This window comes from Chamaea fasciata, unplaced genomic scaffold, assembly GCF_029207755.1.
Source record: "Chamaea fasciata isolate MVZ Bird 193981 ecotype frontalis unplaced genomic scaffold, bChaFas1.0.hap1 SCAF_18, whole genome shotgun sequence".
Lineage (NCBI taxonomy): Eukaryota > Metazoa > Chordata > Aves > Passeriformes > Sylviidae > Chamaea > Chamaea fasciata.
The window spans coordinates 1,806,529-1,832,116 of NW_027094103.1; the positions used below are offsets into that span (position 1 = coordinate 1,806,529).

The following is a 25,588-nucleotide window of genomic DNA, read 5'->3' on the forward strand; positions in this document are numbered from 1 at the left end:
AGGCCAGGTTTGGGCAGTTTCCTCCTGGTCCTTCCATCTCCATGGCAGAGATGCTCAGGAGATAAAAAGCCCCTTGGAAGTGATGGATTTTTTTCCCAGTTTCCCAGCAATGAGTTCAAAGGATTAGAGAGGATACAGCAGCGGCCACCCCTCTCCATCCCACACTGTGCACTCCCAGATTTTCCGCTCAGCCTGGATAAATATCAATGGATTTTAGCAGAGACTCGGCCAGAAACTTTGGGAGGCCAGGAAATCAGGATCTCCCGCTGTGGCAAAGTGGGGTTTGCCTCTGGTTCGGCAGCTGGGCGGGGGGTTTGGGATTCAGGGCCTGCCAGGAGGAGGGGACAGCTCATTCCAGCAGGGAATGAGGATTTGGGCAAAACTGGCCAAGTTTTGCTGGGAATCTTTGCTGTGAAGGTCAGGGATGCTCCAGAGACGGAATGACAAATGGGGGGAATGGGGTTTCTGATGTGTGGCCACCTCTGCCCAAGACTGGGATGTCCTTTGTGGGGTCAGAATCCGGGAGATGATTCAGGAGAGGAGGAATGGCCAGGAAAGAGAGGCTGGATAGAAACGAGCAGGAGTTTGTTGGGAAAATGGAGAAAATGAGAAAATTTGTGCCCTGGGCTGCTGGTAGCAAATTTTCTGCTGGAGGAGAGCTGAGAGAAGATCAGGGATCCACAGCCACCATGAATTTTGGAACAGGAAGTGTCTGCAGGTTTGATCTTCCCTTGTCAGGGTGGGTTTTTGCTGCTTTTTGTGTCTCTCAGATTAATTGGGGAGATAAACCCCAATTTTGGAGGCTCAGAAAAACATCTGTTAGGAAGGAAGCAAATTTTTGGAGGTCAGGTTAAGGATCGTGACATTTCTTCAGCTGGTTTCGCTGGGTTTAAAACACTTCCTGCAGAGATTTGGTGACTTGGGGTCTCATCCTCCTGAAATCCGGTTTATTCCTCATTTATTTAAATGCTCTCAGGCTCGGTGGGGCTGCTCTGGAATTAGGAGGAGGACGAGGTGGGTCTTGAGGAGTCTGAGGAGCTCTTCTCCTCCTGCTTTTGCCCTGGGGGTGGCTTGGAAGATACTCGGCTGGGTGTGGTCGTGAAGTCAAGTGAACTTTGGTCACAAACCCTCAGATTGCTGTAACCGAGCCGCTTCTGTGACCCCATTAAAGCCCAGCCCTCATTGCTGCGAGCTCATAACCCGCAGAAGCTCAGCCAGGGACGGGCTGTGCATCCCAGTCCAGTCCCTGGAGCATCCCGAGGCTGCCTGTGGGATGTCACAGCCCGGAGCCACTTCAGTGAGCAGAAACAAAAGCCTCAGGAGCAAACCCGGCCTTGCTGGGGGTGCTGGAGCAGATCCGAGCTCTGCCCGCCACATCCCGCCGCATCCCGCCGCATCCCGCCGCATCCCGCCGCATCCCGCCGCATCCCGCCGCATCCCGCCGCATCCCGGGAGGGAGAGGCAGGCACGGCGAAGCACGAGCCAGCCCAGGCCTTTTTAATTGCCTAGGTGCTTAATGCTGGCCGGTAATTAAGAGCTGGAGGGCGATGGCTGGGCAGCTGAAAGCCTCCCCTCTGTGCCGAAGTGCTTTTCCCGCGGTTCCGGAGGGTCCGAGCCGTGCCGCAGCCGCTGATTGCGCTGGAGATTCCCACAGGTGGAGAGGAGAGGAGCCATGGACACCCCAGAGGGGACAAGGAGGCTTCATCAGTGATCCCCGGGAGTGGCAGGGTCCTTCCCGAGGGAACAGCCCCTCTGGTCACTGCCTGTGACTGGGAGCAGGGATGGCTCTGCAGATGGGAGGATCTGGGTTGTGTCATTTTGGGATTATGAGTCTGCTTTGAGGTGGGATCCCGTCCCTGGAGGGTGTCCCATGGGATTTGGGCCCCAGGCTGACATTCAGGAGGACAGATGACCCCACAGCCACATCCCTTAGCCCTGTTCATCCCCACCTTTGGGAGGGTTCCGAGCACAAACAGGGAGATATTCCTGGCAGGAGCCAGTGGGCTCTTCCTTCTCCAGCCCAACGTGACGTGGGGCAGTTTTGTTCCCTCCTGCTGCTGAGCTCAGGGTCAGACACACGATGGATCCCAAATGGTGCCACCACCGCTGATGACCCAGGGATTCTGAAGCCAGCAGTGTATCCCAGGTGCCTGTTGGAGGGTGTAAAGGACAGAGGAGTCACCAGTGTCATCCTCAGCCGCTGGCCAAAGCATTCCGATGTGTTTATCCTGAGCGGGGGGAGGAGCCTGGGGAGGTGGAGGAAGGAGAGGTGAGGTGACATGAGGGGTTGTTACAAAGCCAGGCTGCTCCCATGGGAGACGCCATTGGAGGCTTGGAGGGGCTGTTTTGGGGCCAAACGTGTGGAAACACCAATTCCAAGGCTGTTACCTTTGGATGGATTTGCTCACAGGGGCCCTTCGCGGTCCCCAGTCCAACCTCCTGCTCCAGCCACAGTGGGGCCGCTGGGGGATTTATCCCCACTTCACCCCTGAATCCCTTCAGGGGTTTTGGTGCACAGGGCACAGCAGGAGCCCCAGCAGACCCTGAACCTCCATCACCAGCCTGCAAGAGCCAGAGCTCCCCTTAAGCACCGTCCTGTGCCCCAGTTTTGTCCTGCAGCCTGACAGGGACATTTCTCAGGGCAGGGCTAAAGCCTGACTTTGCAAGGATGAAAGGTGGGAAAAGCCAGGCTTAAACCCCTTGGGGGGAGATGGGAAACCAGGGGCTGCTCCCTGGGCTGTGGTGATGCCGTGGCACCCACGGCTCCGGCTCCGTGTCCCGGCAGGAGGGAGAACAAGCTGCGGATCCAGAACGGCTGGCTGTGCCACCTGGCCCCCGAGATCATCCGGCAGCTCTCCCCGGACACCGAGGAGGACAAGCTGCCCTTCTCCAAGCACTCGGATGTCTTTGCACTGGGGTGAGTCCTGGGCCACCGGGAGCAGGGAGCTGGCGTGGGTGGGTCAGCTGGGAGCTGCTCTGGGCACGGCAGGGGATGAGGACACTGTTGGGTTGCCCCAAATCCCAGGGGACGCTGCCGGATGGAATTCCCATTGCTAGGCTGCATGAACCTTCCTGCTTCGAGAGATTTGGGGTGAAACCATCCCATAACCACCAAATCCTCCTGTTTTAGACCAGGCTGGCTCTGGGTGATGGGATCCAGAGTATCCTGAGGATGTCAGCTTGGGGGTGCAGGGGGCTGGGGTTGGAACACAGGTCTGGGAGCCCCTGGACAGCTCGGTTCTCCCCAAATTACCAAATCCTCCTGGTTTGGACCAGAGTGGTGCTGGGCAATGGGATCCAGAGTCTCCTGGGAATGCCAGCCTGGCATCACCTCTCCCCTGCACCCTCCTGGGGCAGGCACCAATGAGAAGGTGCTTGGATGATGGATGGGGATGCCAGAGGTTGGGGACACAGTTCTGGGAGCCTTTGGACATCCCGATTCTCTCTAAATTATCAAACCTTCCTATTTTGGCCATGGATCAGGGTGGCTCCAGGCAATGGGATCCAGAGTCTCCTGGGAATGCCAGCCTGGCATCATCTCTCCCCTGCACCCTCCTGGGGTGGGAACTGATCAGAAGGTGGGGATGCCAAAGGTTGGGGACACAGCTCTGGGAGCCCCTGGACACCCCAGTTCCCCCCTCCAGCCACTGCTGGGGGCTGACGGTGGTGCCAGCTCTACGAGGAGTTGCCAAAAGCCAAGAAAATGAGAATTCCAAAGTTTTCCTCAGCAAGCCAGTTCATTCCTCCTGCCCTTTTCCTGCCCACAAACCTCCCTGAGGGCACGAGCCAAATTCCACCTCTCTAAACCCTTCCTGAGGCGGACGCAGATTTCACCCAGAGGATTAATTTTCTCATGGATACCTTGAAGGCTGTGGGATTAGAGAGTGTGGGCCCGTTATCCAAGGCAATATTCCCATCCAACCCACAGTAATTACAGCTGGAAGGGTCTGGCTCCTTTTTTTTTTCTTTTTTTTGCCCTCCCTGAGGTACAACTTCAGCACAGAAATGAAGAGGTAATTAAAGGATCGTATCCAACTAAGTGAGAGTGGGTGGGGAGACGTAATTTTCCCTTTTTTTTTTTCCTCAAGTGTGAGCCCTGCCCTTATGGAAAGCACGAGTTTCCTGAAAAGATGAAAAGGTTTCCCCACGTTTTCCCTCTTCCTTGTTTCTGCTGCTCTCCATCAAGCCCAGGAGGCCCAGGGATGATCCGGAGGGGTTGCCTCCCTCCAGGGATTTGGGGATCAGGGGCAGCAAGAGGAAAAGATCTTTCAAAGATGACAAAAACTCCCAGTGAGAAACTGGAATTAACACCTTGGATGTGTTAAATCCGCTCTGAGGGTGCTTGGATGCTCCTCCTGAGGATTTTGTCCTGTGCCCACAGGATCTGCCCCTCTCCAAGCCCCCCATTCCTCTGTACCCACATAATTCTCCCATTGTCCAATTTTTTTTTTTTTGAGATTTCCAGACAAACTGTGCAAAATCAGAAAAATTCCAATTCCTGAAATAAGGGAGCTTCCCTAACCGAGTGGAATCTTTGGTTTATCAGACAGATTTTTCCACCCTGGCATCATTTTAACCCTGGAGTTTGATACTTTAAGTGGTCACGAGGACATCCCTGGGAGGGAAAACCGGGTCCAGGGAATTTGCCTTGGGCAGTGGGGCCGGCATTGTGGGAATCCAGGCTCATCCAGGCTCCGGGTGCCAGAAAATGATGATGCAAAACTTCCAGGCAGTAGCGGGGGCGGCAGAACCACAGGGGAGCCCACCAGTTCCATCGGTGATGCCCTTGTTTTGGGATATTCCCTTGGATTTGGGATTCCTCACGGGAAGGAGGGCTTGGCTTAGGCATGAGAGCAGGAGCAGATGGCCGGGGCTTCACGTGGCCATCACCTGGTGAGGACACCTGGGATGGTTCATGGCACAACTTGGATGGATTTTTGGAGCGTGGAGAGCTTTTTGTAGGGGAAAAAGGGAAAAGCTGGAGTGAAAGTGAATCTTGGGCTCATCCTTTCCTGGAATTCTGGCGGGGTGGTGGCAGCTGGATCCCCACCATCCTCTCTTCAGCTGCTCCCTGGGCAGTGCTGTTGCATCCAGGTGGGACATTCCCACCTGATGTCACAGGATGGCTCTGCCTGGGCCTCCATTGGCCTCTGTCCTCTTCCCATGGGTTGGGATTTCCCCTGGTGGGAATCAGGGCTCGCTCCAGGTAAAATTCCTTCCTCTGGAAAATAGGAGAGTTGACACCTCTGTAACGAGGGCTGAGCTCCTCTGGGATGAAGCACCTCCTGGATGAGGTGGTTCTGGAGCAGGGAGAGATGTTGGATGTGGGTGCAGTGGCTGGACCATCTTGGATCCATCCATCCATCCATCAGGATGGATTCCCCATCCCGAATCCCTCCCGGCTGCTCCATCCCTAATTCCCAGTGTCTCCCACCAGCACCATCTGGTACGAGCTGCACGCCCGGGAATGGCCCTTCAAGACGCAGCCAGCAGAGGCAATAATCTGGCAGGTGGGAAGAGGGATGAAGCCCAACCTCAGCCAGATCGGGATGGGCAAGGAGATCTCGGTAGGTGCTGCGGGGCCCTGTGTGGGTGTGCGTGGATTGGGACAGGGCTCCTGGGGCTCTTGGGAAAACCCCCTGGATCTGCTGATCTCATCCAGCCAGGCTTGGTCCTGCTGCTGTGCTCGGCTTGGCCGTTCCCTTTGCTCCAGCCCTTCCCGTGGATGTGGGGATGGAGATGGGTGCTTATGGGATGGACACCCCTCCCCCTTCATCCCAGCCTTTTGTGAGGGCGTGGGGATGCAAATGGGATCCTTGTGGGTTGGGCACATCCCCTCCATCCCAGCCCTTCATGAGAATTCAGTGATGGAAATGGCTCTTCTTGGGATGGACACAATCCCGCAATCCCAATCCTGAACAAGGATCAAGTGATGGAAATGGATCCTCATGGGATGGACACATTCCCTCCATCCCAGCCCTTCCCAAGGATGTGCTGATGGAGCTGGGGTCCCGGGGATGTGGTGAGGGTTGCAGTGGGTGTGGAACTGTCTGAATTCCCGCTGGGAGAGGGCCTGGCCAGGTTTCCTCACGGTCTCTCCCGGTGGCTCCAGGACATCCTGCTGTTCTGCTGGGCCTACGAGCAGGAGGAGAGACCCACCTTCACCAAGCTCATGGACATGCTGGAGAAACTGCCAAAGCGCAACCGCCGCCTTTCCCACCCGGGGCACTTTTGGAAGTCGGCAGAGTAAGTCCCCATCCCTGCCCATCCTCCCCTATTCCCGGATTTATTGGATGGGGGAATGCCCTGCCCAGGGACCCTTCCCAGACCCTCAGCTCTCACAGCTTCCAGCCTGATCCCTTCTTCTCCCATGGCCAAGCCCTGCTCCGTTCCATTGCTTTGGCTTAGTCACATCCCTCTGCTCCAGGAAACGGCGTCAGTGGGTCCCCAGTCGGGATTTCGGGATCTGCCCTGTTGGGAACAGCAGGCAAAACGCAGAGCAATCACTTAGAAACTCATTTTCCTCCCCGGGATTTGTCATATTGTGACAAATAGAACCAAAATCTCGCCCATGTGGGGGTGGTGTTCACGGGGGGGGGGGATTTCTCCTGCTCCCAGCGTGCATCCCCGGGGGCTGGAAATGGGAATGGATGGAGGGAAGGAGATGTGAGCTCAGGGAGAGAAGTGAGGACATTTTGGGGGCTTCAGGAATCGCTCTTGGTCCTTACAGAGGGTTGGAGATGCCGATTTCTCCTGCTGCTGATAACAAACTGCCTTTCCTCTTTATCTGGGTGGCCCCAAGAGTGTCTGGAATGTCACCTGTGCCACTCCCCGTCCCCGGGGGGGTTGCCGGGAGCAGCGAAACACCCGGAACAACGGGAGATGTTAATCAGGAGGGGAGTTAATTCCCAAGCCACGCTCCAAGCAGGCACCGGGGCGGCTCCGGCAGCCGGACAAGGAATGCTGCAGGATTCTGGGCCCCCAGGCAGCTGCGGAACTGCTCCGCTGGGTTTGGGAATGTTTTTCCAATCACTGAGCCACGCTCTGCCTGCCCTGGGCTGAGGCTGCCCCGCAGCTCCCTGTTAATTACCGGCCCAATCTTTTGTTAATCAGGATGTTCCAGCTCAGCTTTCCATGGGAGCTGATTCCTTTCACCGGGACTCAGCTCTGGCTGTTGTTCCTGTTAGGTCCCCGCCAGTCCAGGAATTCTGGCTGTGCACGGGGATGAGCTGCCTGCGGTACCCTCAGGCTCGGCCATCCCTGGATCCAATGGATCCACAAAAATCCCCCGCGGGATCCTGGATGCACAGTGACACCCAAGGAGCCCTTTTCCCTCTGGATGATGCTCCAGGAGCCAGGCAGGCCGAGGGGGAGGTGCAGGAGTTCACGGCTTCCCGCGATGCCGCTGCTTTTGGGAGCAGCTCCGTGGCAAAGCTGTTCCAGGAGGTTTTTCTCCCCAAAGATCTTCCCTGCGAGTCCCCGCGTTTCCTTGGGAGGAGGCGCCCAGCGCTGACTCTGCTCCTTGTGTCCCTTCCAGGCTGTGACGGGAGGAGTTAAGGGACGGTGCCTTCCTCCCCCAGCGGGTCTCCTCTTCCTCTCCGCTTCCCACCCTGCGCTACGGAGGAGCAGCGGGGCCGACAGCGGGCCGGGAATGAGACTCTTCCCCCGCAGCGCCTCATCATCCCGGGAATCCTCTCGGCGCGGGCGGGAGGAGCCGGAGCGGCCCCGGGAGCGCCCGGCTGCGGTGATGGGGACAGCGGACGGGGACAGCAGGCGGCTCTCCGTGCACAGGCGGTGGCTCTGGGGACAGTGCCACCCCCCGAGCAGGGGTGACCCAGAGGACAATGACTTCAGTTTATCCCCAGGGCTCCTCTGATCCCCATCCAGTGCTCACGACGATGCTCGGTTGGGGAGGGCTCGTTCTCGGTTCTCTGTGGGTTTAGTTAATTCCCTTTTATTTATTTCTTTGCGGTTTTGTCATGAGAAAAGGGGGAACGTCGCTGGTTCATGAGTTTATCCCCGGATCCTGCGGGGCCGGGGAGTGCCACTGCCATTAGCTGCCCCCCGCGGGGAGATGCATCTGTCCCGCTGCCCCCGCGGCCCCTGCGTGGGCAGCGCTGACCTTTCACAAGTGGCTTCTCTCCCTCCCAGCCGCGGCCACTTACGTGTCCCCCCGCGGGCCTCCCTCCCGGCGGGGCACATCTCCACATTCCCGTTAATTTATCCGCTTTTCCCGGCCCGTGTCTCATCAGCCAGCCCTGCCCTCTCGCTCTCGCCATCCCTGCCCTGCTCTTGGCTTTGCTCCTCGCTCCCAAAACCCGGCTTTGGGGATGCTCTGGGGCTGGGCACGGCAGGGCAGCTGGAATTGGGATCCATCCTCTCTCCTGTGGCCTTCCCGGGCTCGTTCCTACAGCTGGGAGTGCAGACAGGCTCTGGTTGTACAGAGCATCTCCCAGCCCCACACTGGGACATCTCACAGGACCATTTCCCCCACATCCTCATCTCCCATCAGCCAAATCCCCGACTTTCCCAAAAAACTCTCTTTGGGAGCTGCTGTTGCCCCCCGAATTCCACGTGCTGCTATTTCCCTCTTCCCCCCAGCTCAGCTGGGCCCTCCAGCCCCTCAGACGAGCAGTCAGACGAGAGCAAATTGCATTCCCAGGCTCTCATGGAGCATAATTGCTTGACAGGAACCATCCCGGATAATTCAATTGTAGTCTCAGTTCGCTTTAATTTGGAGCCGTGACGAGGCTTTGCAAACTCAACCAGCCCTGGTTTGTCTGGCTGCTCCTCCTTGCTGGTGTGGGAAGTGCTTTAGCATAAGTAAATGAAGATTAGAAACTTAATTGCGGCTGGGATGAGATGGGATTTTAATTGGGGGGGGGGTATTAAAATCCCCACACGTGCACGTGTGACAATTCCAAGGTGGGCAGGAGCAGGGAGGGGTGGATCCAGGCCCCAAAAGGATCTGGAGGATCCTCCTGCTGATGTTTTTGGGGTGTGCAGTCACATCCCTGTCTGGGAGGCGGTGCACAGAGCTGGGATGAGGCAGGATGGGGATGAGGCAGGATGGCTTTGGGGGCTGAGGCCGAGTGGGATGGGCAGGCTGAGCCCTCGCTTGGGCTAATTGCTCCCTGCTCCAGCAGCACAGGTTGGGGTCCCTGAGGGCTCATCCCACCTCTTCCCCTGCCTTTTATCCCACCCCAGCCCTCAGCTGTCCCTGCTGCACACACGTGCCATAAACGTTGCACTAAAACCTCGGAGTCTCTCTGAGCTTTCACCAATGCCTTCACCTGTGCTGCTCCCGGGCTCTGGGGGAGGCAGAAAATCCCCTTTCCCCTTTCCCAGAGCCTTTGGGTGCTGGGGGGGCTCGGGGAGGGTGTCACCCATCCCCAAACCCCACCCAGGGGGAGCGATGGCCGGAGTCCTGCTGCCTGCAGGGGTTTGGTTTCTGAGCAGCTGGGAACTTCCCAGGTGAACAGGAGTGAGGGGAAGGTGTTGGAAGGAGGAAGGAGGTGACACCAGGGGTGGTGCCCAGCAGGGCTGGAGCCTGGTGGGTGTTGTGTGGATTTATGGCGGAAGGGACAAAGTCTGTCTTGGAGTCATTGTGGGTTTGCTCCCTGTGTGCCAAGTCGTCTCCTGGCCTGGAAATTCTCACCTCAGTGTGTCCCCCGTGGGGTCTCCCAGCTGCTGGCAGACCCCTGATGGATTTTGTGGGCCAGGAGTGGAGGGAGCAATGAAGTGATGGGTGTTGGGTTGGTTCCCCCGGGGTGTCAGGGCCTCCCTGGGCTGCAGCCTCAGCCACAGAACCATGGAATGGGTTGGGTGGGAAAGGACCTTAAAGCTCATCCCACCCCAATTCCTCTATCCCAGGCTGCTCCAAGCCCCGTCCAGCTGGCCTTGGACACTGCCAGGGATCCAGGGGCAGCCACAGCTGCTCTGGGAATTCCATCCCAGCCCCTCCCCACCCTCCCAGGGAACAATTCCTGCCCAATATCCCATTTAACTCTGCCCTCTTTCAGTTTAAAGCCATTCCCCTTGTCCTGTGTCCTTCCCCCTTGGCCACACCTTTCTCCACTGAATTTTGGGCCTCTGGAAGGAACAAAATATTCCTCCAGCCAACCTCTCCCTCCTCTCCACCCCCTTCCTCCCCTCTCCCCTGGCTGTGGTGTCTCGGTCACAGGCACAGCACAACGGTGTCCATGGAAAAAGAGCTGTCCTGAATTTATCCCAAACGAGCTCTGAGGGGCAGCTCCTTCCCTTCCACTCCAGTTGTTCAGGCAGCTGCGTTATTTCCATCATTCCTTCTTATTTTTAAAGTCTTCATTATTAAAAAAAAAAAAAACGAAAAAAACCCCACCCACCAAACCAACAAATCTTATTTTTGTTGTTGTTGTTGTTTGGAGGTTTTTGGGGTTTTTTTTTTGACTCAGCCTTTATGAAGGATTTTTTTTTTTTTTTGGCCCAGTTTAAAAATATCCAGCGCTTCAGCGAGGAGGGAATGCAGGAGAAGCTCTCCACAATGGCCTCTAATGGGAGCTCCGAAGGAGGGAGAGGGTCCATCCGGAGGCTCGGCTTAGCCGGGAGCCAGCACAGAGCCAGGGCTATTTCCAGCCAGAGCTGGGCTCATCTCAGCTCTGCCTTTGAGATGCAGGAGCCACCCCCAGCCCCAGGGCACCTCCCCGGCTCTCGCAGCCCCCGTGACGCTCTCCTGGCCCAGCCCTGCAGCTGCTTCGCCCTCCCATCACCCTCCCGGGCTCGTCCCAGAGCTCCCTGACTTTGCTGCTGATGCTGGAGGTTTTTCCCGGCGTTTTGATGCTGATGGGACACCAAGTCTGTCGTGTGGGCTCTCCCACGGGTGGAAGAGGTGGCCCCAAAGCTCTGTGTCCTCCTTTGGCTGCTAAAGGATATCCCCTGGTCTGGATTTTTCTTCTGTTTCCCTTTCCCCACAAATTCCCAAATCCTCGCTGAGCCCTGACCGGGCAATTTCTGGGAATGACGAGCTCAGAGTTCAGCCCCCGTGACTTTTATCCAGTCCTTGGCCGTGGCAGGAGCCGGGAGGATGCAGATTTTGGATGGATGGGAGGCAGAAATCAACGTCTTGGAGGTGGAGGGGCTGCTCAGCCTTTCCTAGACCATGGAATTATGGAATGGTTTGGGCTGGAAGGGACCTTTAACCCCACGGGCAGGGACACCTCCCACTGTCCCAGGCTGCTCCAAGCCCTGTCCGACCTTCCTTGGACATTCCAGGGATCCAGGGGCAGCCACAGCTGCTCTGGGCACCCTGTGCCAGACCTCCCCAGGAAAAATTCCCTTCCAACACGCAGTCCAACCCCTCCCTGTGCCAATTTAGGATTCCCTGGAACAGCTGGTGCCTGGAACTCGGCCTCTTTGGCTGCGTGAGGAGAAGGGCTCTGTGCTGATGGAGCCTCTCTCCCACTGCCCACTGCCCCCCAAGTGCCCTGGGTCGAGCCCTTCCTCCTTTCTCCACCCTTTATTTATTTTAAATTATTTGAATTTAATTGAATTTCTATGAATTTCTTTGAATTTCTATGGATTTCTTTGAATTTATCCATTTTGTTGCCAACAGCAACTCTTTTTTTTTTTTGGGGGGGGGGGAAGCTTGGTCAGCTGCGAGCGCTGCCTTTAATTTCAGGTCCCTGTAAATTCCCCCATTCCATTGCCTTGTACATAAGGTATATATGGATATATATACATATCTCTATATGTATGTATATAGATATATACAGACCTCAATCCTGTACAGTTTCCAACTGAACTCGCTGGCCTGCTTCGTTTTCTCCGTGGTAGTTCTGCAGAATGAGCTGATTTTCAGTTCCCTTTTCCTCCCCCCCACCCCCTTTTTTCTTTTTTATAAATATATATATAAATATATATATATATATATATATATTTTGTTGTCGTCGTTGCAAAAAAAAAAAAAAACTCTAGAAAAAAAGAAGCTGGTGAGAAATAAAAATACCAATCACCCCCACAAACCACTGAAAAAAAAATAAAAAGAAAAAAAAAAGGAATTTCTGAGAAAGGCGCGATGGATTCTCCCCGCTGTAAATTTGTACAGGAACATTTCTAACGTTTTCTACACTTGAAGAAAGTAATTTCTAATTTCCGCTGTCTGGCTGGGTGCGAATCTCTGGGACCTGCAGACCTGGATAGCCATTTGTTCCCGTGGTTTCTCGTGCAGTGTTTGGTGAGGTGACAGTGTATGAATTATTTATGCCAATAAAAAACAAAACAAAAACAAAAACAAAAAACCCCAAAAATCCAAAACACATTTGAAAAAAACGTTGCCCTGCCCTGTGCTGCTCCGCGTCCTCTCCTCGTCGTCTCCCGGGATTTTTTATCCGTGGTGGGGTCGGGATGAGTCCATCAGAGCCTTGGGAGCGTCTCTGCCTGGTCCAGCACTGCCAAATCCCTTTTTCCTCTCTCCCCCACTGTGCCAGCTCCCAGCCCAGCCCTTTGGGGATGAGAATTCCCAGCGAACTCTTGGATGGGAGATGCAGCAGCAGCAAACGTGGGGATTGGGCACATTCTGGGCCGGCAGCGGATCCATTTCCACCCAGCTGTGCTCAGCAGAGGGGCTGGGGTGGGTGGGTGCCAGGGGGACGGCTGAGCCCGGTGATGGAGCACTGAGGGCTCCTGGCATCTGCTGCTCCGTTTGTTTGCCTCTCCCATGCTGTTTTCCCGGGATGCCACCATCAATCTGCCAGGCAGCCCCTCTGGAAAAGCGGCAGCGGTGGCTGGTGGGGGCACCCAGGAGATGGAGAAGGAAACCGTGGGAAGTTCACAGGGTTTCCCCCCTCTCCTTCCCTGCTCGCCATTGCCTGAGCACTTGAAAGGTAAAATAATGATGGCTGGCCATTAATAAATCATGAACGCTCCACACTTGGCTTGTCGAGGGCTTTTCATCTTTCAAAGCCTGCAGGAGCTGGAACCAATTAAACCAGGCTCAGCCCGGGCAGGGAGCAGGGGCAGAGCCATCCAGGGAGGGGGTTCTTGGGAAGGGGCTGCTCCGATGGATCCTCCCAGCAGTACAAATGGGGGGTTTGGGGGTCTAGAGCCACCTCTCGATGCCCACCCCGCCTCCCTCGCTGGGTTCACCGTGGTGTCACCATCATCTCTTGGATGTGCGATAAACGGGGTTCTCGGTGAAGCTGGAGGGCTGGCACCGGTCTGGAGAGGAGCTGGTTGGCACTGGTGTGTAACTGGCTGGCACTGGTGTGTAACCGGGCAGCCCTGGTGACTCCAGCTCCGGGGACAGAGCTGCTGGTGGCACTGCAGAGCCCGAGCAGGGAGGCTGAGCTCACTCCTGGCTTGTGGTTGATGAGATGCCAGCACCAGGGCGGTGAGAAATGTCAAAAATATTCCCCCAGCCAGCTTTAATAACAGCTTTGGAGGACTGGGGATGCCTTTGGATAAATCCCTGTGTGGATCTGTGTGTGTGTGTGTGTGCAGGAAATGCTCACACGTGGTCCTCACCTCCTCCTTGCTGGGGATGAATCACGGGCCATTAATATTTCACAGGCAAAGGATAAATGCAGGGAGGGACAGAGGAGTTCAACCCCCAGGACAGCAGCTCCAGCTCTCCTGTCACTGCTGCTGGGTGAGCCCACGGCGTCATCCCCGCTTGGATGCTCTCGGTGTGGGCACAATCGGGATGCTCCAACACCAAACGGGGCTTGCTTTGGGGTACTGAAACCTTTGGGGTCGGTTGTGATGCTGGAGAAAACAAACCACCTCTGTTTCCACCAGGGAGGATGGCCCTAAATCTGTCCCCGTGGTGTCCCAGCGCTGACTGGGTTACCCACCCTCCCTCCGGACTCATCAGGCTTATTAGAGACACAAAATCTGCCTCGATTTGTTTATTTCTGCCCCCGAATCAAGCCGTGTATTGAGCTGAAGTTAACACCTCAGATACACCGAGGTGTGGCTGTCAGAGCTGGCGGGTGGCCACAAGCCTGTGCTCGCCCTGGGACCCGGCGCTGTCGGCAGCTCCGGCTTCCCCTTTCCGCCCCGGAGCAGCAGAAGAAAAGGCTGGCCAGGAGCCGAGCCCGGGGCCGGGAGGGTGAGAACCCGCAGCCAGGGCTGCCGCAGTCCCGGGGGGTCCCGGGGAGGGCACAGGGGGACAATCCGCAGCTGAAGGCGGCACAGCTCGGAGCCGGGCGGGGCTGGCCCCGATCCCACATCCCTGCCCCGGCCCCGGCCCGTGCCGGTGCTCCCCGGGCCGGGCTCCGCCACAATGGGCCATTGTTCCCCGCTCTGATTTATGTTTCCACCCCAGGCTCGTCTGGGCTTTCTCAGCAGCCGCAAGGACAGGGCCGGTCCTTTCGGGGAGAGCCGGGCTGGGCTGAGCCCCCCGCAGCCACGCCAGCACGGCCCGGGGGGGTCCTGCCTGGGGAAAGCAGCAGCTCTTCATTAGGGCTTGATTAGCTCGTTACGGGCTGCCCTGCGCCGGGAGCGGGACACGCCGGGACGGCCCGAGCCTCGGGGAGAGCCCCGGGCAGAGCTCCGGGCAGGCAGGGCCCGAGCCCGGGCTAATTGGCCACTTCTGTCGTGGTCACTAACAGGATTGTCGCTCTGAGCCAGCGCGGAGCTGATCCCGCTTTGCACGGAGCCCCGGCTCGCCGGCGGGATTAACTCCAGCCAGGGAGCGTCCCCAGGGGGTTCCAGCATCTCCCGCCCGCCTGCTGGGACGGGGCTGCCCTGCTCCGGGTCCCCGCGCTCCTGCTGTCCCATTGCTCAGCAGATTCTCTTTCCTCACCTCTATTTTTACGCGGCCCTCGGGGACAGAAACCTGACCCCCCGTGACTGCAGACGCTGCGAGAGCCCCTGCCGGCCTCCCAGAGCAGGACTCTTTCCTCCTGGCCGCTCTGGGAAACAGGAGAGATTCCCAATTCCCGGCTTTTTCCCCCTGAACTTGACACCCGCAGCCTTCTCCAGACAGCCGAGCCGTGCCCTGGGCAGCAGCAGGTAGAAAAACTGGCTGAAGGTTTTCCTGTGCCCCACAGTTCTTTATTTATCCCTGTTTTTTGGGGGGGGACAGGATGGCTTTCTGTGCCTGGATTGAGGGGTGGGAGGGAGTCAGGGGACCCTGGGTGTGCTGTGAGGTCCCTGTGGGGTGGGGAAGGGTCTACGGTGCTGAAGGGAAATAATCCCACGCTCAGGGTTTGTGCCTGGGCACCCGGAGGGGAGAAGTTGTCCTAGAGGGGAATTGTCCCACCAGGATAAGGGTGACCTTTCCCAGCACCTCGGGGTGCCAGACATCCTCCGGAGGCTCTGGAGAGCCTGAGGAAATCCCTGTGCCCCCCATCCTAGGGACAGCCATGGGGTAGGGGTGCCCTGAGGTACCCCCTGGCTCCATGGCCCCACTTCCAGCTGGTGGAGAGACATTCCAGCATCCTGGAAGGTGCCAGGCACTGCCGATGAGCCTTCGGCCTGTCCTTCCATCCGCCTCAGCCACCAGCTCCTGTGGGGACAGTGCAGCTCCAGCTTTCTCCAGCCCCACGGCCATGGGGCGGAACCAAGGAATTCCCACTGCCAGAACCAAGAGATTCTCACTGCCAGAACCAAAGAGTTCCCACTGCCAGAATCCAGAGGTTCCCACTGCCAGAATCCAGATAATTCCCACTGCCAGAACTCAGTCCCATGGCCAGAACCAAGGAATTCCCTCTGCCAGAACCAAGGAATTCCCACTGCCAGAATCCAGAGGTTCCCACTGCCAGAATCCAGAGGTTCCCACAGCCAGAACCAAGAGATTCCCACTGACAGAACCAGGGAATTCCCCCTGCCAGAAACAAGAGATTCCCACTGCCAGAACCTTTCCCTTCCCCGCTCTCCGGAGCCTCCCTGCATCCCTGTGGAGATCCATGATGTGCAGCTGCCAATGCAGAGCCATTCCCACCTGGCAGAGCCGTGCTGTAGCTGCTCCCAAAGCTTGGATGCACTGCTGGAAATGCAAAACCAGCTGGGAAGCAGCCAAATGGTTCGGGGGCTCGGGGCTGATCCCTGTGTGGGAGGGATAATTCCAGCAGCAAATCCCCCGTGGAAGGGGTGAGCAAGGAGCCATCCCCATCCAGGGAGCTGAGCTGGCAGCTGGAGCAGGGCAGAGCCCGGCAGCATGTGATTCCATGTGGGATTGCAGTCTGGGAGCTCTGGGATGCTGCAGGGAGGGACTGGAAACCATTCTGTCCATTTTTTTCCAAGCTCCCTCTGCACCGAATTCCCCCCAGCCGTGCTGCAGTGCTGGGAGCTCAGCAGGATCCATGAAGGAAAATCTCACTCCAGGAATACCTGGTTTTAGTCCAGAGGTTTTCCCAGAGGCTGTTTTGCTGGCTGCAGTGGCCCTTGGGGGTGTCTGGTGACACTGCACCCACAGTGGCCTTGGCTGCTGCCCCGTGACCAGGGGCTGCAGGAGGGGGTGGCCACCCCCGAGCTCGTGGACATCGGGATTGATGTCCCTGGATTGGGTTTCGGATATTTTTGGTCCTGTAAATCCCATGGGTGATGATGCTCAGCGTGATGGGTCCTTCCTCTGCATGGCCAAGCTCCTTTTTGGGATTTAACCTCCCTTAACTTATTCCCAGCTGCTTTCTCCATTCATCCCCACTTCCAGCTCTCTGGATGGGGATGGCTCCTTGCTCACCCCTTCCAAGGGGGATTTGCTGCTGGAATTATCCCTCCCACACAGGGATCAGCCCCGAGCCCCCGAACCATTTGGCTGCTTCCCAGCTGGTTTTGCATTTCCAGCAGTGCATCCAAGCTTTGGGAGCAGCTACAGCACGGCTCTGCCAGGTGGGAATGGCTCTGCATTGGCAGCTGCACATCATGGATCTCCACAGGGATGCAGGGAGGCTCCGGAGAGTGGGGAAGGGAAAGATTCTGGCAGTGAGAATCTCTTGGTTCTGGCAGTGGGAATTGCTGGGTTCTGACAGTGGGAACTCCTTGGGTTCTGGGAATGGGAATTGCTTCTCTCTGGCAGTGGGAATTCCTTGGTTCTGGCAGAGGGAATTCCTTGATTCTGGCAGTGGGAACTCCTTGGGTTCTGGGAGTGGGAATTCCCTAGTTGTGGGAGTGGGAATTCCTTGGTCCTGGTAGTTTGAATTCCCTGGTTCTGGCAGTGGGAACTCCTTGGGTTCTGGCAGTGGGAATTATCTGGTTCTGGAAGTGGGAATCTCTTGGTTCTGGCAGTTGGAATTGAATGGTTTTGGCAGTGGGAATTCCCTGGTTCTGGCAGTAGGAAATTCGTGGGTCTGCCTGTGGGAATTCCTCGCTCCATGGCTGGGCAGACACCGCCAGTGCCTTTCCCCAGGCCCTGCCCCCGGGCTTGGCTGGGCGCAGACCGAAGGAGAATGGATTGATTGTCTCATTATCCCTGCTCAGTCCCACACCTTAAATACAACGCACCTGGCCCCGAGAGCTGCTCCCACGCCTCCCACCGAGCACCCCGGGGCTGATTTTCCTGGGAAAAAAACACCGTGGCCATCCCTGGATGCAGCGGTGAGCGGGATGTGGGCTGTGCTGGGCGTGGGGGGGGGATACTCTGGGCTGGATCCAGCGTTTTGGAATGTTGCTGGATGGGATGATGTGCTCTGGGGTGCCTGTTGTGGGGGGAATTTGGGGGATGAGTGGCTGGGAAGGTTGTGCTGTGCTCCTAAAGGGAGCTGGGAATTGTTGTGGATCCACTACTCTTGTCATGGGAATAAGGTGGGAAAGACAAAGGGTTTGCCTTCAAATGTTTGGGAAGCTGCAAAAACAGCGATTTCCCTGGTGGGAGCTGCCTGTTCCTGCCTGGCTGCAGCTCCATCCATCCATCCATCCATCCACAGCTTCCCCCAGTGCTGCTGGAGATGTCCAAGCCCCTCATCAATTCAATGATAAAAATGGAAAAATGGCCTGTCCATCAGTCACAGCCCCTTTTCCTACTGCTCCCTCCTTATTCCCATGGATCTGGTTGGTGTGTGGGGATGGATCCTGGGAATGTGGGATTCAGAACCACTGAAACTGCCCCGATGCCTCTGGTGGGAGGTGGCTGCTCAAAAATCCTTCCCGTGGAAATTTGTTGGTTAAATGGCCCTGGGACAGAGCAGCAGGGACAGGTTCTGGTTTTGGGAAACAGGAAATGCTGGATTAAATGGCTTCGGGATGGATAAAAGTGGAGTTTGGGGTGAGGGCACGGAGGGTTCCTGCCCTCAGGAGCTGTATCCGAGTCACCTGGGGATGGGAAGGATCGTGTGAGGTGTGGCAGGGACCTGCTCTGGAGGTGTTGACAGCAGCGATCTGACATCCAAAACTATTTTTTAAATTTTATTTTATTTTTATTTCATTTTATTTTTATTTCGTTTGGCTCCTCAGAGTTAAACTGGGACTTTGGGGGCAAGAGAGCCACATCCGTGTTGGTGTGATGGGCGGGTCAAGATCGTTTCTCCCTGCTCAGGGGTTAAAATCTCTTCAGTTTAAAGAAGGAAATTGTATGTGGGCATGTTCAGGGGCTTTGGAGCAGAACCTGACCTTGAACTGAGGTGCAGCTTGTCCTGCTGGGTGGGACAGCTGGAGGGGACAGGGACAACGGGTCCTGGAGATGATTTAATCTCCAAGGACTCCTTTAATTAATGCAGCAGCCCTTGGATGACTCCTGATTGTCCAGGCACGCCTGACTTTGCTGCGCACAGGGGCTGAGGTTGTGCTGCGGAGCCTGGATGTGCCTTTCTGCTCTCCCTCCCTCCCTTTGGAGCTGAGAAAAATCAATGGAAAACCCTTCCAAACGCGCGGAGAGCTCCCTTATCTCCCGATCAAGCTCAAACAAAACCCCGCTGCCGCCAAGGACAGGAGCTCCTTGCCTGCCCCTCTGGGAGCGGGTTAAAAATTCCGCCTTCCCTTATAGATGGATAAAATTCCTTGGGTTTAGGGCAGAAAGAGCAGTACTTGGCCCGGCTGTGGGGTGGAAACGCCTTTTTTTCCCGGCTCTGCACCTTTGGGAGAAGCATTTTGGGGAAGGGAAGGGGGCCCCGAGGGGCTGTTGGGCTCTTCCTGCTTTTCCCACGAGTTGATGTTCGGAACTCGATGCCGGAGCTTCTCCCATCCTCGCCCTCCTTGCCAACCCCACGCGGGGAGACGCAGCCGCCCTAAACACCCGAAAATCAGCTGGAAGCCGAGCTCAGGCGGGCGTGGAGCAGCTTCCAGCCGGGAGAGATTAAAAGTTACTGAATAACCCAACTCCTGCGGGGGCCGTGGCCGCTGCCAGGTGCCCGGTGCCCCGCGGGCATTCCGCTCATCCCAAAACCGCCAGCGATTTCCCCCACCCCAACCCTGGCGAGCCACAGGGGATGATGTCCTGGCTGGAGCGATGAGCACGGTGGGTCCTGGGCACGAGCTGGCGAGGGGACAAGGACAGCGCAGGAGCCGCTGAGGGCCGATGCCGCCGTGGGAAAGGCGGCGGGGACGGCGCAGCCGGCTGGGCACGGCTCACGCAGCCCTCCCGCAGCTCCAGCGCCGGCTGAGCCCTTTTCCTGCCGCTGCCCAGCGCCTCCTTCCCCGGCTCCGGCCAGCCCCTGCCTCGGGACGAGCCATGGCCTCGGTGTGTGCCTTTTGTTCGCTCTTCCTTTCGGGGCCCGGAGCCCGGGGCGGGGGGAGCGGGGCCCGGCCGAGCGGCAGCTGCGGCGGGGGCGAGCGGGGCGCGGTGCCCGGGGGTCTCTCCGCGGCTCCCTCCGGACCCAAGTAAGGCTGGGGACCCCGGGGACGCTCCGGGGAGGTGGCTCCGCGCGGCCCGCAGGGTGGGAATGGCTTTGGTTGGCACCCAAGAGGGAGTTGCAGTTTTCCAGGAGTGGTTTGTTCGGGATGGGATGAGGTGGGGGGGTCTGTTCAGATTCCTGCTGGGGATCATTCTCCATCTCCCACCCTCTGCCGGCTCCGCTTGTTCCTCGCCTTGGACACACCTTTGGGCAGCTCCCGACTGGCTGGGGGCTCTGCGGGACCCTTTTAGGCACTGTCAGCCTTACAAACCCCTCCCAGGTGCGCCTTTCTCCACCTGGGGCACCCTCAGCTTCTCCTCCGTGCATGGGCTGGCAGGGCCGTGCTCTGCCTCGGGAAAAGCGCAGCAGATTTGGGGGCACCTGCGGAGACGTGGGGTGCGGCTGTGGGGAAGGGAGAAGGAAAAGCATCCGAAGGGAAGGGGAAGGGAAGGGAAGCAGCTCCTGCGGGGAGGCGTGCGCTCCTTCCTCCAGCGAGGAGCTCATCCTGCAAACTGCGTCGGCACCGCAGCTGCTCCGGCTTCCTGGGAAGTCCTGTTGATGCCAAAGCGATGCTGGAGAGGGAGGGGGAATGACTAAAGTTATCCGCGGCCGTGTGCTGCTGCAGATGCGGGGTCCTTCCCCCCCTTCTCCCTGTTTCTTTGAGGAGGGGTTCCGAGCCTGTGATCAAAAGCTGGAGCTGGCGTCCATCTGCTTCTGACAACCTGAGCGCTCGCTGGCAGCTTCTGCATTCAGAGCCTTGAATTCCTCAATAATTAGAGGAGTTTTTTCGGAAAAAAAAATCCCCATCTGGGCTTTTTCATGATGGGAATGAAAAGCCAAGGTGGGTGTGGGAGTGGGGCAGGTGGATTTTCAGCCTTAGCAACCCAAATCTTGAAATATTACATCAGCACCGAAGAGGTGTAATTAAGTAGGAAACAAATGAGCCCAGCTAATCTGTTTTGCTTGTTTGAGCTTAGCGGAGTGCAGAAAACAAACAGAGGCTGAATGATGAATGAGACTTCTTTTTATTTATTTTTTTTTAAAGGGTTTTTCTTTCTCCCCGGGCCCCGAGCGGGGGGTTGGGGTCAGGGAACGCGGCCGCGCTCCCCCGCGGCTCCGAGGTCACCCGGACGTGGCTCTGCCGCCGCTCGCCCGCTCCTCGCTTGAATTGCCTGCTCTGCCAAGCCCGGCTGCCTTGGACGCCTTCCCGGAGGGATGGGGATGGCGATGGGGATGGATCTCCGAGCTGCTCTTCCCCGCTCCTGGGGTGGCATCAAAGCCGTGGCCCCGCGGGCGGCCGCGCTAGTGCCCTTTAAGGTGGCACTGCCACCTCCCCGCTCCCTCTGCAGCTCCCGCAGGGCCTCGGGACACCGGGCATGGCTTGGCGCTGTGTTTCTGCTGGGATTTGTTGCTCTTGGGGCACCCTTGGGTGCCAGAAGTGAGGAGAAGCTTCCTGGGGACCCCCACAGCCTCCTCGTCACCCTCCCGCTGTCTGCCTGTCCCCGGCCACCCCACAAAGGACAGGGGGGACACGGCCGTGGCTGTGAGGCTTTCACAGCTCTTTAAACACCCCGGAGGGCTCCAGCAGCTTCAATGTGTCACTGCGTGTCCCCGCCGGCCGTGTCGCAGCTGCTGTGGCATCTCCCCGCTCCCAGTCCCGCTTTCCCCGGCCGGGGCTGGCGGGGCTGGGGCTGCTTTGGGGCTGCCTGGGCTTTGGGGTTGTTTTGGGATTGTTTTCCCCTCGCTCCCGGGCGCTGTCGGGCTCCGGCAGTGACACGAGGTGCCAGGAGCAGATGGCAGCCATCGGCCGGGCTGGCTCTCGGATCCCTGTGGCTCCTGGCACCGTGCTGGGCAGCGGCTCCTCGTAACCCCCTCGCTCCCACGCTGCTCTCTGGGGAAACCCGCGGGGGTTTGGGGCCTCTCCGCTGAGGAGATTCTCTGATACCCATTTAAGCCCCGTGCCCAACCCGCCGAGGAGTTTCTCGTCGCTGTTCCTGGTGCGATGCCCTGAGCTGGGGACGCGAGGGGAGGAAGTTTGTGGGTCTGAAGCGCTGCCCGCCAGTCAGTGGTGACAGCGACCCTGCTCCTCCACCCCCCTCCTGCCAAATCCTCCAGAAATTGATTCAAAACCAGGAGAAAGGAGCAGCTTTTCTGGCCCCCGAGAAGGGAGGGGCCTGGGCGGGACCCGGGGGTCACTGTCAGCAATTGGGGTCACCCCGGGATGGGGAGCCTGGGGCTGAGCTCCTTCCTGGACACCAAACTGCTCCAAAACCTCGCACGGCAGGGGTGGTGCCCCCAAAACAGGAGAGCCCCAAAACCTGGCACGGCAGAGGGGATGTTCCCAAAGAGTGAGAGCCCCAAAGCCTGGCACGGCAGGGGTGATGCTCCCCAAACGGGAGAGCCCCAAAATCTCGCACGGCTGATGCTCCCAGCGTGCTCGTCCTGCTCAGCGTCCCCCCGAACCCCCACTGGCTTGGTGCTGCCCCTCGATGGGGCTGTGCCCCACCAGGAGCCCCCCACACCTCCGGCTCTCCCCTCTGCCCTCCCGCCCCCGGAGCGCCCGGGAAATTGGGAAACGGCCAAAATGAAACAAGTTTTCCCCTTCCCTCCTGGGTGACAATTTCAACGCCGCGGGAGCTCTGTGGCCACCAGCCAGCTCCCGAATCCGCACCCCCGAGGGGAGCAGCAGCCCCTGCCTCCCGCCAGCGCCGGCACAAGCGCTTGTGTTGTTATTATTATAATTGTTATTACATTTCTTTCAAATTCTGTCTCTCCTCGGCGAGGGGAAGGTTGGAGTTTTTATTGGCAGGCGTTGCAGTGGCTGCCTGGTTTCAGCAGCGCTGCCTCTTCTCTTCTCTGAGTAATCAGAGCAGCTCTGGAAGAGAAAAATTGAGCAACTCGGTAGCGGGCGGTGTCTTCCTCGCCGAGCCAGGCTGTTTATCCTCCTCGTTTGGGTTTCAGATGAATAAATTTGCCAGACAACAATGATATTACCCTCGTCTCAAAGACTTTATCAATTTGCAGTTGTCTCTCCGCTGATAGTTTTTTATTGAGCTGTCTGAGATGATTTCCAAAGAGAGGACTGCAATTTCAACTATTAAGTAATTTGGGAGAGCAATTAGTGTGAATCTGGAAACTCCCTGTGTTGCTCCTGAATAAATCAACCTCTCTGCGAGAGCCGTGCTGAAAGAGCCTGGGCTGATTTATGGAAAAGGGGGGGTTTGGCCAGGGAAACAAGAGAGTGTTCCTTGCCTGCAGAACTTTAATACTTTGGTGATGCTGCGGTTCAGAGGGTGCTGGGGACTCCTGGGATTCCCTCTGGGGGTGTCCCCTCCTTGCACCCCCATCTCCAAACGGATTCTCTGCTGCCTGAAGAGGTTTTGCCTCTGCTTTGGTTCTGCTGGGGGAGATGGAGGAGGGCTGGGGGGCAAGGAAATGAGAGAAGGCAGAGGAGATCCCGAATCCTCCCTTGGCCCAGGATTCCGTGGGACTGGACCCAGCTGAGAACTCCCAGTTCTAAACTGGGAGAGGGTTGATGTGGATGAGATACAAGAAGGTGTTCTTTAGGGTGAGGGTAGTGAGATGTGGCTGCTCCATCCCTGGCAGTGTCCAAGGCCAGGCTGGACAGGACTTGGAGCACCCTGGGATGGTGGAAGGTGTCTCTGCCCATGGCAGGGCAGGGATGGGATGGGATTTAAGAGTCCTTTCCAACCCAAACCCTTCCATGATTCCATTCTCTGATACCACAGCACCGTCCAAGGCCTTGCCAAAGCCAGGCCTCGCAGCCTGAACTGCTGCTCCTGATCCGCAGAGCCCGGGCCCTGTCCTGGGAAGAGAGCAGGGCCACTGGCCATGGTTTACACCTGATCAATCCCTGCTGGCAGCTCCCAGCGACTCCCACATCCACCACGGATGGGATCCTCCCGGGAGGACTGGCTCCATCACCTCCTCAGAGCTGCCTGTGCTTCCCGGGATCATCCCTACCGGGTTCCCTGTGCTTCCCTGGATCAGCCCTGCTGGCTGATGGGTGATGTTCCCCTTTTCCCTGGGCTCAGGGAGCTCCCCTGGTCCCCAGCACCACCCAGGGACAGGAGCAGCTCAGGTGAGGGCAGCACCAGAGGGGTGAAGCACAGGAGCCACCCCAGCCCTCCTCTCCCACTCCAGGGTCATCCCAGGGAAGTTATTTCTGGCTGCAGGGAGCACTGGAGAACCTCCACCTCTCCAGACATTTGTTCCTGTTTGGAGTTTTTTCCCGGCGGCTGCAGCTTCCCTCTCCGAACCCCTCCGTAATCCACTAAGGGACCTCACATCTCCCTTTCTTTCTCCTTTTTTTATTTTTTTTTCCTGGTCCTAAAACAATTAGCTGGGCTCAAACCCTCTGCAATCCATCAATTAATACAAGCCGTGGCAGTAAATTAAAGGCAAACAGGAACAACTATGCTGGGATTAGGTCACTGAAACTATAAACTTTGGAACAAATCAGATTTCCTTGGGAAGGGAAATGGACAGCAGTGATATGTCAAGCCCTGAGATGAGACAGGCTCGGAGCAACTTTCCAGAGTCTCCTGACTCGGCCGCTGGATGCCAGAACTTCTTCCCCAGGGGAAGTTTTGGGCTGCCAGAGCCCGTTGCTGCTGCTGCAAGCTTGGATGGCCAAATAAACAAACGAGGGGAGAGGGGAAACGGGAAAGGGGTGTGGGGGAAGCTGCAGGGACATTGTGGGCACCAGGGCCTTGCTGCCAGGCCCCCCGCGGATGTTGTGCCCTGCTGAAAGGTGGGATTTGCACTTTCCCAGGTCTCCCAGTGGTGTTCCTGCCCTGCCAGGGGAGCAGTGCTGGGAATGGTGCTCAGGGGCCCTGCAGGGCCCTCACAGCTCTGTGCCAGCTCAGAAAAAAGGGGATGAAAACCCTCCCCAAAGCCAAGGTGAGGGGTACAGCAGGGATTTCTGTCCTGAGGGAATGAGATCCTTGTCCTGGAGCTGTGGCAGGGCTCAGGCTGTCCCCTCCCTGCCCACCCCCGCTGGACTGGGCTCTTTGTCCTCCCCTCTCCGCAGAGGATCCACCTGTGCTGGAAGGTCTGGAGCAGGGATTTGCACCCTCCTGGCAGGACAATCCCAACCCCCGTGCTCCTATTAGCTCCGGAAACGCCTTTTGGCCTCGGGAGATGCTGCAGGCTGAGCTCCAGAGTGTCCATGAGGGGAACTTTCCCTGCTCTCTGCTCCTCTCCTCCCACAATGTTCACCCCAGGCTTTGCCCTCGGGGCTGATGGTGCCGATCGCTGAGATCCTGCTGCCTCCACGGGGACCCCGTGAGCACAAACCGCTCCTGCTGCTGCCCCCAGCACTGACCCCTGCCCACACGGCCACTCCAGGGCCACCACGTCCCTGCAGCTCCGGACAGAGTCTCGTTAACGCTGCAAAACCTCTGCTGGAACAGCGTGGGAGCTTGCAGGGCTCATCCTTGAGAGAAAAACAACCCGCCCAGGCCTTTTATTTCCTGCTAATGATGTGTCTCAGCCATCCCCAGCTCGTTCAGAGCATCAAAGGTGGGAGCAAACCCCGCCGGCTCCGGGGCTGGGAGGGCTCCAGCTCCTCCCGGGGCTCCCAGCCAGCGGGGGCTCCATGGGCAGGGAGCTCCGGGGGGCCTGGCTGGGGTGGGCTCTGCCTGGGAAAATGAGGGAAAACCGGGCAATAAATTCACATTCGAGCAGAAGTTTTAATGGCGCAGAAATTCCGGGGGGGGACGGAGTTGCCGCTGCCTGGATGGGACGGGGTTGGCATCCCCAAATCCTGTTCCATGCTGAGTCCCTGCAAACACAACCTGGAGCCTGGAACACTCCTG

At 57.7% G+C, this 25,588-nt stretch overlaps 1 protein-coding gene across 3 annotated transcripts in view; it reads left to right on the plus strand.

Annotated features, from left to right (window-relative positions):
- Positions 1-12,450, plus strand: part of KSR2 (kinase suppressor of ras 2) — an 86,297-nt gene extending 73,847 nt beyond the window's left edge. For 2 of the 3 annotated variants that reach the window (XM_066199644.1, XM_066199646.1), the window contains 4 exons: positions 2,786-2,917; positions 5,438-5,567; positions 6,113-6,246; positions 7,538-12,450. In XM_066199644.1, coding sequence (XP_066055741.1) covers positions 2,786-2,917; positions 5,438-5,567; positions 6,113-6,246; positions 7,538-7,544 — 403 coding nt within the window. In that variant the 3' untranslated portion in view covers positions 7,545-12,450. Of the gene's footprint in view, positions 1-2,785; positions 2,918-5,437; positions 5,568-6,112; positions 6,251-7,537 lie in introns of those variants that run through there. The other variant, XM_066199645.1, reaches the window with a different exon arrangement.
- The last annotated feature ends 13,138 nt before the right edge of the window (positions 12,451-25,588 follow it).